The 12,494-nt window shown below is 36.5% G+C and overlaps 1 protein-coding gene across 2 annotated transcripts in view; it reads right to left on the reverse strand.

Moving 5' to 3' along the window:
* The window catches only part of prkcha (protein kinase C, eta, a), a 41,660-nt gene that overhangs the window by 14,200 nt on the left and 14,966 nt on the right, over positions 1–12,494 (reverse strand). The window contains exons 3-9 of one of the 2 annotated variants that reach the window (XM_032546336.1): positions 8,143–8,296; positions 8,038–8,072; positions 7,873–7,955; positions 5,952–6,081; positions 5,741–5,874; positions 5,537–5,668; positions 4,057–4,230 (exon numbers count right to left, since the gene is read on the reverse strand). In XM_032546336.1, coding sequence (XP_032402227.1) covers positions 4,057–4,230; positions 5,537–5,668; positions 5,741–5,874; positions 5,952–6,081; positions 7,873–7,955; positions 8,038–8,072; positions 8,143–8,296 — 842 coding nt within the window. Of the gene's footprint in view, positions 1–4,056; positions 4,231–5,536; positions 5,672–5,740; positions 5,875–5,951; positions 6,082–7,872; positions 7,956–8,037; positions 8,073–8,142; positions 8,297–12,494 lie in introns of both variants that reach the window. The other variant, XM_032546335.1, reaches the window with a different exon arrangement.

Raw genomic sequence — 12,494 nt, forward strand, 5'->3', positions numbered from 1 at the left:
CTAAAATCTATTCATTTAATCAAGTAAATTTAAATAGAAATTAATTAAATTATTGGTTAAAATATTTTTTCAATTACAAATGTTGAGTAAATCCAAATTATTATTATAATAAATCCTGACAAATATTACGTATAATGTAAAAGAATTAATTTATACCAACTATCTGCAGGGGTAAAATCAGCTGACCAAACATGCTGGAGTTCTGCTAGGGTTGCTAGGTAACAAGCTGGGCTTCAGTATGGTTGCTAGATAACCATGGAATCTGGTTTAACAATCTGGAAACTTTAGAAACTTCCCATTCTCCAAACACCAAAAAACATTAAATTACTACAAAAAACAGCTGGGTGAGTTTTTTAAGTACTTGGGTTGCTTTTAGAAGCAGTTGAGACCAAAATGGAAGTTTAAAATGTAATAATTATAGGTCCCATCTAAATTAGTTTGGAGGCATAAATTTGAAGTGTGGCAGACATTTTTGTGTTCAATACCCCTTTCTCTGACATCCCAAAATAAAATCAAGTGTAGCCGACTTCCTACAGGAGTCTCATAGTAAGTAATCAATTTATTGAAGAGTAGCAAGAAAAAAAAAGCTCTAAAATGTTTTGTTTTCTACAAACCATGTAGGAGATACAGGTATTATGATCAGACAACATTAAACCTTCTAGCTCTGTATGGAGAGAAAGCCCCTCTGAACGCATCATCCCCATGGTGAAACATGGTGGTGGCACTGTCATACTGAGGGGATGAGAACTAGAGAGCGGTGGGAGTGAATACAAATGCATGTAAATTTATATTTATAAAAAAACAAAAAACAAGACTAATTGTTGTTAAACGTCACAATCTTGCACTTCTTTGGTTCGGTTGTAGCAAATGCAACAAATATTTGAGTTAAATGTATTTTGTGGCCACTAATAAACTGCACTTCTATTAGAAAATAAAATACGAAGTGCACTTCCAATGAAAAGTTGCATCATTTATTCTAAGAAATTTTAAACAGCTACGTTGAAGACAAAGTGCAGAATTAAAAATACACCTGTGTCCGCCTCTACAGACGTAACCACAAGCTTCACTCATTTCCTCTGCTTCTCTTTCCACACCGGCATTTACGTAGACGCCAGACTAAAATCAACATCTGCGATAATTTAACACCTTTTGCATGAGGTGATTTCACAGCAATGTTTGACAATGTCTGCGGTGATAACCAGGAAAGAGCTGATAGCGATGAAATGCAGAATAAACTGAGAATCGGTCGCACCATCAGATCAATTCTTCCCAGTAAGAAGTAGGTCAGGAATGATTTGAACATCTAAAGCAGATTAAGGGCATCCTGTGTCTAAACCCGGCTACTTCTGAGTCATTCTGTCAGATTAAAGTCTGGAAATCTGCTGCCACCTGCTGACCAGTTGAGGAAATGAGACCTAAAAACTAAAAATATGATGATTTCACTGAGTTAAAGTGACGTGACATTCACTACAAGACTTTAAGACAGTCATTTATGCTTGTAGACGACATTTGGATTTCTGTAATTCTTTGTGTTTTATCTAATCTGTAATCACAATGGCGTCAGCAAACAGTAGCTGATGGGAATGAGACGAGACACGCCTGAGCTGGAAATCCCACATCAAGGAACCAGTTTAGATTTTTTTAGCTGCTTTGAATTTTTAAAGAGTTTTAAAAAAAGATTTTTTTTAGGCTCTGAACCACTGGAATTTGTGCAAAATCTATTATTTACTTATTTATTTTATTAATAATATCATTATTAACAGCACAAAAAATCCATGCTTTGCTTTATTTTCACTCTGTCAGCATATATTTTAAAAACAAAAATCTCTCCACCTATTATTTAGCAAAATGAAATTATTTTGGTGATTCTAGCTGACCTAAAACAGGAAAAGTTTAGTTTAATTTAACATGAAACAGACAGAAAAAGGGTTGTCGTTTTTGAAGTGTATGTTAATACAGTGTTCACAGCTCAGGTAAAAATGTTTGAATCACCAGAGAGAGCGTTTAAATTACTGAGTATGGTGCTGGTTTGCTAGGTCTTCAAGTTCCTACTGAATTATACATCTTAAATTCGTCCTCGTCTAATAAATCATCATCTAAATCACAACTTTTCAAACTAAAAGCTGCAGTTTGCCATCAGTACTTTTTGTCTGGTTGGTCTTTGATATGCAAAGTTTGGTTTTGCCCAACATCAGCGTTCTGCAGAAACTCTCTGGCTTCTTTGTTCTTTTTCTCTTTCCTTCTTTCTCTCCTTCTCTCTTTATTTCCTTTTATTCTCTCCTTTCTTTCTTCATTCTTTCTTTGAATCTTGGTTCTCTCTTTCCTTCCTTCTTGATTCTCTTTCCTTCCTCCTTTCCTTGTGTTTTTTTTCTTTCCTGATTCTTTCTTTCTTTCTTTCATTAATTCCTTTTTCATTCACTCTTTCATATTCTATCTCTTCCGTCCCATTTCCTTCCTTTCTCTCATAACCAGTAACTGGGAGCTACCAGCTTAACCAGACTCTGAACAGGAAATCCATTAAAAACTTCGACATTCATCTGCCAAGACAGAATAATTAATCCCTGGCAGGAGCGACAGTTCCATAATTAAAACCGCAAAATGACCTGAAAATTCAAATTTCCTGAAAACAAGGAAGTGTTCTGGTGCATGAGCTGCAACAGCGGCGGTGTTGTTCCCGCCTACAGGTGATTATTCTCTGACCCATTAGCAGTGTCGCTGCGTCATCGCTTGACACTAGCCTGACAACCTCAGATGAACAAACAGAAAATGTGTTTACATGAGTTACATAACATTAACTTCCAGACAGCTGGATGAATCAGGATTAAGGCAGGAGGAGCATTCCTTCACAGACTGCTGGTTCATCAAAAGGTGCAAATAGATTAGGGCTGCAAATAACAAATATTTTAGTAGCCGATTATTCAGGCGATTAATCAGATAAAATGGCTCTTTCTACAGATTTTCCACTAAAGCCTGTTTTATTCTATATTAAAATACATCTAAATATGTAATTAAACAATTAAAATAATTTTTTAAAAAACATAATTTTATTGCCTAAAATGCAATAATATAACATTCCTTTAGTGAATTTGAAACAGGTGAAGGTAAAACTGCTACTTGAGGACTTCTGGGTAAATCCTATATACAGACTAAGATTTTTTTATCTTAAATGCAAAATATATACATAATTTTGTACAGTTGTGACTTTATTATTGCTCTTAATATGTTGTTCTTTCAGCCTTTTTTAAAGTCTGACACTCCAATTAATTGATTACTAGGGATGCTCCGATCAGGTTTTTTGCTGCCAATACCGATCACCCATGAGGCCGATCTCTGCCGATCACCGATCTCTGCCGATCACCGATCTTTGCCGATTGCCTGGATTTACTGTTAATTTTTCGCTTTAGCTAGAAATAATACTAAGTGATCTGGCAAAATTTAAAAATTATCTGGCGATAAATTCACCTAATTTAGACATAAACATGCAAAATAAAAAGAGGAGATGAGCTGCACACGTAGGCTGAGAAGTGAGATACATGTGATTGTTTTAGTGATCGGTAACAAGAGACCGTGATCGGCGATCACCGATCGTACCCTTTTTCAAGGAAATCGGCCGATTATGATCGGTGGCCGATCAATCGGGACACCTCTATTGATTACTAAATTAGTTGATGATTATTTCAACAATCGATGAATCACAATTAACCTAATTAATCGCTCCCGCCCTAAAAAAGGACATCTGCAAATAAAGCATGAATAAGAAAAGCACAAGCTGAGCATGTTTACTTTCTCACAGTATTAAACTATCACATTTAATAAGACTTTAGTGCAAACTTTATTGCAGCTGCAGAGCTAACGCTAGCGATTATGTGGAGCCTTGAAATATGCAAACATGCGGCAAAAAATAAATAAATAAATAAAAATGTTGCCATAGGTAATAAAATAACTTTGGTGTTTTTGGAAGAACGATGTTCCATTTATAGTGTCTTTGTCCAAACAAAGTATTACAGATTTAAACCAGGAGGATTCCTACAGACTGAGTGTTCATGCGGCACTGACCGATGTTTGGAAACAGCAGTAAAGCTGCGTGAGGTACGGGTGACAGCGGGCCAGCGACAGCACACGCTTCTCCGTCATGGTGCACTCGACGTCGTCGTCCTGCAGGATGATGTCCTTCTTCAGCACCTTGATGGCGAAGACGTGATCTTTGCTGTTTAGTTTCGCCAGCATCACCTGCAGAAACCACGTAGTTACAGTACACACATGAAACAGGCAATTTCTCAACTGGTGGCTACCGAAAGCAGCTTTGAGCAATTACAATTAAACTTTAGATTTAAGACGATTTTGTTGGGGAAAAATAAATATATATAATTTTTTATTCATATTATGCTTCATTAGGAATGAAACAATTAATAGATGATAGGAACAAATGTCCACTGTTTTGGTAACCGACTAATCATTAAGTGGAGTAACAGTTAGCGATTAATCGTTGACGTGTTTACAGTATTTACATGAAGCAAACAAATTCAAAGTCTTATCTGGTCAATCCATTTAATTTTATTGGATTGCTAGTTACTGTAAGTAACTGAGTAATTATAATTAATTTTTACAGGATTAATTATAATTACTCAGTTACTTACTTAGAAGACAACTTTGTTGGGGTAAAATAATTATATATTGTTTGTTATTACTATTACACTTCATTAGGGCTGAAACGATTAATCGAATTAATCATGATGAATCAATTATTGAAACAATCGTCAACTAATTTAGTAATCAATTAACTATAGCTTGACTAACAGTTTTTTTTATATTACACTTTATTGGGACTAAAACATTATTCTGATTAATCAAACTATTTGTTATTCATTATGATTAATTGATTATTAAAATAATCGTCGACTAATTTAGTAATCAAATAATCACAACAGACTCTAAAAAAAGTCCTTTGCTGACAGAGTATCATACTCAGCGCAGTAATTAAGGAAAAACTGTACCATGAAAATATACATTTTGCGTTTAAGATGCTAAAACATATTTATAGACTGAGATTGTTTTTAATCTCAAATGAGAAATGTACATTTATTTTGTCCAGTTTTGGTTTTATTAATACTCTGAATATGATGTTCTATTAGCAGACAGCCTTTTGTAAGAGTCTGTATGCTCCAGTTAATGATTATCTCAATAACCCATTAATCAGATTAATTCTTTCAAATCCCACCACATATCTGCAAATAAAGCATAAATAAGAAAAGCACAACCTCAGCATGTTTGCTTTCTTATAATATTAAACAATCACATTTAATAAGACTTCGGTTCAAACTTTATTGCAGCTGCAGAGCTAACTCTGGCGATTATGTGGAGCCTTGAAATATCCACTCAGAATGAATACTGGTTAAAAATCTACATGCAGAATTAGAACAATATTCCATTTATATTTGTGAAAATAAACTTGTTCCATTATAAAAGCTATGATTTTTTCTCCCATAATCCCATTCATTACAGGATAATTCCCATTGTCGCTCGAAGTCGTTCCCACCTTGCCGAAGCTGCCTTTGCCAAGAACCTGAAGGAAAGTAAAATCTGAGATCCCCAGCCGCGGGGTATCCGGCCGAACCTCCGTGGTCGTACTCTCCGTTCTCTCGGACGGCTGCCTCCTCGGCTCTTTAACCTGCTGGAATAGATCGACACGTTCACAGAGATCCAGAGGTTATCTAGAGTAATGTGAAAAAAGTCTTTCTACCATTGTGTTTCGCTTGGAGAGTCCTCCGGCCTGCAGACCCATCTCTGCTAGCTTGTTGGCCAGCTCCACGCTGTTGACGCCGCAGCTTGGGGCGACGTTGCCTTTGCAGCGGATGTGAACATTCATTTTACAAACTGAGAACAGGAGAATAAATACACCAATTAGACAAACCAAAAGATAAACGAGATCCCAACTTTTATATTTCTTGTACTTTTGCAGTGCAGGCCCTGCCGAACTAATCCCCACAGCAGCGAACCACAGTGGTCACAGAAGGTTGGAGACTTGTAGGTGTGAGTGCTGAACTTGTGAGGGACGTTGATGCTGAAACCTTGAGTTTCATCCTGCAAGAAAACAACAGAGACAGTAAATTAATCAGGACAGGTCAGATTAGTTAAATGAAATAAATTAAACAGACGCAGAAAACCACTTTGTAACTAATTTAGCGCTGTGAACTTGAAAAGAGAAAATCCAACAAAGCTGCAACTTTCTGACTGAAGTCTTGAGCTTTTCATTCCAAACTACCACAACGTGTTCTCTGCTTAATCTATCTTCTGAGTTGCACCAGCAAAAAAATCTGCCTAACATGATACTGCCAGATGAGATGGTGTCCTCCACCTTTTTTATTTTGGGGGGCAAAACACTAAATCTTTTGTTTCTCCTAAAATAAAATGCCTCTGAAGATGTTTTCCAGGTCTTCTTCATTGCAGAGCGGCCTTTCAGTTCATATCAGATAACGGCTCTTCCCAGCTTTCATCAGCATCTTCACAAGGTTTTGCTTTTGTTCTGGGTCAGATTCGCACATTTTGCAACAACAAGCATCACATTTTACCCAGGGATGAACCAGAGTTATGAAAGTCTGCATCTGTCTTCCTGATATCTGTTTTCTCATGAAGTCACACGAGGAAGTGGCGCGTTTGACGGTTAATTTATCTAAATGACGTGAATGACAGCTTTGATTTTGTAGATGTTTACAAAGGCATAACACTTTTAACACTTTTATTGTATGTAATATTTTGAAGAAAGTCATAAAACAACTCTGTAGAAAAATCTCTCCTAATTATATCATTTATCAAACAGAAGGAAGTTTGGCAATCCTCCCCGACTTAAAACAGAAACAAAATTGTTTGATTTAATGTGAAAGAACAAGCAGTGTATGTAAATATTGAGTTTTAAGTACGTTGGGACTCCTGGTCTAAATGTGTAAAATGCCTTAAACAAGCGTTTAAATTACTGGGGATGGTGCCGGTTTGATAGGTCTTCAAGCTACTGCTCTCAGACAACATTTCTCTGAACTTCCTCCTAATTTGACACATCGGCATTTTAAACTCCACTTTTGACACTCTGCAGACTTTGCTATCACTACTTTTTGGCTTATGCAAAGTTTGGCGTTTCATCAGCATGTTTCAACATGTTTTCTTTCTTTTTACTTCTGTTTCCTTCTTCCTTTCTCTGATGCATGCCTTTTATGGTGCTACTGGTAATTTTAATATTCCTTACTTGTGGCGTATTAGAAATGTTTTATGTTCATTGAAAGAAGATTAGACTTTTATTTCTTTCAGTAATATTTTATCATGTGTAATGTTTATTTTTGTTTGTTTGGTATTTTAGCCACATAGATTTGTAAGTTGTTTTAATATTTGAGATTTTCCTTTTCTCTCTGACATGTGAGTAATTGGACTTTTTTGGAATTGTGATATGAATAAATATTTGTTAAATGTCTTTCTTTCTATCTGAGAGGAAAATTGTTAAAAGTATTGATCTCAGATGAGGTTAAGATCAAAGTTCTTTGCTATAAGTTGGATGATTTTGTCTTTGCTTCATTTGCTCAGAATTAACCAAAAACAGGAGAAACTTTTGCTTTTGCACAATATACAGATCACTAGTGAGTGTATCTGTAGAGATGTAAATACATCAGCAGCTCATGTGGAAAATTTTGCGTCGTTCTGGCTCAGTGGTCGACTCAGACAGAAACAGGAAGCTGTAAAGGCTGCTGATTGCTGCAGGTGCTGAGTGGGTGAACTTGCATGTGTGGGAGTGGGCTGCTATTTTAGGGTTTTCTGAATTAACGCAAAAAGTTCCTTAAGAATGTGTGAAAAATGAAGAGAAAAGAGGCAGAAACAAGCAGCCGTTACCTTCTCTTTGATTGATCTCTTCATGCGTGGACACACAGTAACAACCAGCTGGTGGCACCGCTTATGAACTACACACGTACACACTGAAAACACACACAGGGTTACAGTCGTTTCTGCAGCGAGGATGACCAACAGTCGAACAAAGAGGCCAGCCGGCCTGCACACCTTGACACTGGTAACCTTGTTTTCCGAACACACCCCTGCAACAGAGAGGAAACAGTCAGATCTCCTCCAGACAGTTTCGGCTCGGTTCCGGCGGGTCGGACTCACCAGATGAACTCCTTGCAGTGGAAGCAGAAGGTGGGCTGACGGAGGAAAGTGGACATGAACTTGTGCCCGTTGACCTGGTGGATCCGTCGCTTCACGGCGCCCTGCCGCTCCCTCGTAAACTGCTTGTGGGTGTTTTCTTTTTTTACGGCGACATCTGCAACGGGACCGGAGGATCATTTGAGATCAAATAATGGAAAACTCAATGAAACGCCGTTTTTACAGGGGAAAACTTCACATTTATCGTGTTTCTGTATTTCCATTTTGGTCTCTACTGCTTCTAAAAACAACCCAAGCTCTTAAACAAATCACCCCCGTTTTTTAGTAATTATTTAATGTTTTATGTTGTCTATAAAAATCTTTGGAATGCAATGCAAAACTGTGCGTTACCTAGCAACCCCAGCCCGTAACCTAGCAACCCCAGCCTGTAACCTAGTAACCCCAGCCCGTCGCCAAAAGATTTACTCAAGTAAAAGTAAAAAAGTACTTTGTAAAATGTCTACTCAAGTACTGATTATCTGATCAAATGATCATTTAATACTTAAAAATTACATCATCAGACGGACCAAAATATGAAGTCAATTGGAAATTTTGGGATTTTAAGGACCGAAATGACAATAATTTGTCACTGTACAATGGCTGCTGGAAAGGACAAGTGTTCTTTTGTTGTTGACTTTCCATCCAGAAACTTCTGCATTCTTGTTAGTTGTGCAGGAGGCTCTACTAATGATTTTCAGACAATAGCGCATCTGTTTGAAGACATTTTCATGTACAAGTGAAAACGTCAAGTTGTTTGGATTTAAAGTGACAAGATGCCCTAAAGCAGCTCATTCTGAATTGACCAGACTAAAATCATCATATAAGAATAATTTCGTGAAAAAATTTTTTTGTACATTATTTGCATAATATAATCGCCCATAGATAGATCATAACATATTCAAGGAAGCATAATAGGTCACCTTTTAGTAACTCACAGCCATAGAAACAGGCTCACAGGTTCAGTCATGTAGTTCTGCTTTGTGTTATTGCTTGTTTAGATTTGGGATTGTTCAATAAAGCTCTAACTGTGCACCAACTTCCTAAAATGTAAACAAACTAAACAATAAGCAGAGAGCCGTCATAAGTTATATGAGGATTTGGTTTCCCACCTCCAGCCATCAACGCACCATGAACTCCCACTTAGAATGTTGCATTTTATTTTTGTAATATGTATTTTATTATTTTTGGATCCTACACTTAAAACTGTTTGTTTAACAGTAACTAGTAGGTCAGTGTAAATGACTATATTGTTGTTTTAAGACTATTTTCCAGTGATATATTTATAATGGCATAATACTGCAGGTTCACTCTGTGAAACACCAATGGGCTCTTTGCACCTCAGCTTCCGCGTTCGGGGAAAAGCGGCTCAATCTTTTCCGATCTATTGAAAAAGGCTCTTTCCACTGGGTGTTTGCAGGGCTTGTCCAAGTTAACAATTAATGTTGAACATCGATCCGAAGCCCCGACAGTAAGCTGGAGAAAGGTTTCAAAATGTTCGCCTCGTTATACACAGATACGAAGGTGAGTTTTACTTTCTTTAAACTTTGCGGCTAACATTAGCTTTAGCTTATGCTAGACATTTTTCTTGTAAAAATGTGCTATTTAAGTATCTAAACATTTTTCATCATTCATTAACGGACAATGTTTTTACCTTGTTTTCAAGTATATTACGTGTGTTTATTGTCTTTAGTGTCAGAGACCAAGTAACGGGGATTTTACGGTTCAGGCTTTTTGCTTCTGAAGCCTGAGGAACAACAAGCCCCATAGCTTTACAGTAGAGCAGCTCTGGTGTCGGAGTTCTAGTTCAGCTGACTGTTCAGGTTCAAAGTTGTTGCTTTTAGAAAAATATGACCGTGTTCCTTAAGGTCTCCGTGTTATTTCGCTTTATTAGTTTTGCATGCTTCTTGTGAAGCAGGACGGTGTTTACAGCAGTGTGTACAGGCGGATCAGTAGCTCGGCTGTCTGGCTCTGGTCTGCTCTCTAGTTCCCATAAACTCTTTCAGGCTGAATACAGAAGTGATTCCATGGAAATAACACAGGAGGCTCCTTTACCTTCTGCTTTAGGCTGAAGAAGTTGATCCGGAGTGAAGTGAAGGCTGTAAACTTTGCTGTGCGGCGTTAGCTTTAACTGGTAGCGACACATATTTACAAGCCATCGTCTTCTTAATTCAGGACCGCTTGGAAATCCATGAAAACTTAAAAGCCCATTATATTAGGAAGACAGCAATGTTCATAGTATTATTTTATTTGCGTCTGAAATAAGACTTTGTCCTTTCTAGCTGTCATGGTAACTCAATGCGGAAAAGAGAGAGCCGCATTTGAGCATGCGGTTGTGACGTCAGCGCAGCAGGTGCAAAGAGCCCATAAACTTAACACCAGAACTGGAAGATATTTTAAATATCCAAAGTAAAACAACATCCAAAAACAACAAATAAAACAGAAATAAAACCAGGCACCACAGAAACTGTAAATAAAATGGATTCTGAAGTCTTTAAAACAGGATTGTCCATCAAAACGTATTAATAATCAGAATGGAAATTATCGATTTGTTTTCAATTTATCATTAATTAATTGATTAACTACAACATGCTCAGGCCAGAGATGAAACACACAGACTGTGTGCAAAATTCTACATTTTTTCACCATTAATAAAACAATTTGAACATTTCAGTGCAAAACGTTTATATAAAGTTTTGTTCTGCTTTTGATCCCATTCTGAAGAGGGCGTGTTTATTTATTCCACCAAGTCATGACCAGGTATGCCACCTTTTCATCTCATTTATGCACATTTTTAACATTTAAGGAAAAGCTGATTGAATGGAAATCACATTTATATTATTTTTTGTCTCTGTGATCATCCCTCAAAGCAGGGAGTCAAACTCATTTTCATTTTGGACCAAAACAAAAATTCTGAATGTTCTTAAAGAGCCGGTTGTGCCAGAATGTGTTGATAAAACCCATTAATTTGCTAAAATATCTATAAATAGTTGTTTCAGCATTCGATAAGTGTTTCTATAAGTTAAATAATAATGAACATCTTTTCACACTGATCAGTCCCTCCAAGATTTCATAATTGTCTTTGTGCTGATTTTGTGATCAATATCACAGATTTTGTGGTGCTAATTTAGAAATATTTGTAAGAACTTTACACAATACTTGCACTAATATATGATGCTAAATGTATCATAAATGTATCATTTAGCAGCTTTTATTAGCAATACAGCTTTTATTAATCGCTGTATTCAGCATATCTGTCAAGTTCACAGATATAACTTGACATCAAGGCTGAAGCAGTCGTCACTTAAACTGTTTTTGGCCAATTTTGAGAAAAAATTTCAGTAAAATCATAAATCTGTAGATTTTGTGTGAATTTCGTGTGAGTTTTGCAGATTTGTGAAAAACTGTGAGGAATCTTTGATGTAATTTTTTCTAGTCTTGAAAGCCACACAAAAAGCTACGGCGGGTCAAATTTGGACCCCGGGCCTTGAGTTTGACACAAGTGCCCTAAAATTACCGCCTCAATTTATTTCCGCTGCTTTAAACATTAATTAACGTTTTTTTAAATATGTCCTGCTCACATTTGGGACTGGAAAGTGGAAGATAAACACAACTTTTAGGTGTTGGTGATGTTGGACACAAACAGGGTTAAAAAACTGAGTCGCAAATGTTGTTTATAGATTCAGTGAAACATAATCAGTTCTGTTTGAGGTGTAGTGTCCTATTTAAACTCAAAATAACAGACAGCCAATTAGTGTTATTATAAAGCTAATCCAAATTTGTGTTAATGTTGAACAGCATTTTTACCGTTTTAACGAGTTTAAATTAATAAAACGAAACATTTTTGATTGTTGAATAACTTCAGCAGCAATTTACGATAAACTTGTAAAGTAGGAGTGCAAACGTTTTGCTTTTATGACATGTCAGATTCCACCTGGAAAAGACATCTTCACCTGGTTCCAAATAGTAAAGGGATTCAGGCAAAACAAAAATAAAATGCATCATTTGGTGAAATGAACATTAAATACGTGTGAATTATGTTTGACTTCATAGCTTCTTTTAATATTTGCACTTCTTCCACTAAGCAATGAGTTGTGTAAGTATAGCGGAGAGAAGAAAACCACATGAGCTATGGAAACTTACATGCTGAGCCCACACGCTGGCCTGTGAATAAAAGCTGCGATACTCTGAAGAGTGTTAATTTCAGTATAACTAAAAACTTCCTTACACTTACCAACTAGTAAGAAACATTTTTATATCGCAAACATTTTTGCATGTTATTTGAGATTGTTTTTCTTTACCTAAATAGTTTAGATAAT

This window comes from Xiphophorus hellerii, chromosome 19 (genome assembly GCF_003331165.1).
Source record: "Xiphophorus hellerii strain 12219 chromosome 19, Xiphophorus_hellerii-4.1, whole genome shotgun sequence".
In the NCBI taxonomy this organism is placed as follows: domain Eukaryota; kingdom Metazoa; phylum Chordata; class Actinopteri; order Cyprinodontiformes; family Poeciliidae; genus Xiphophorus; species Xiphophorus hellerii.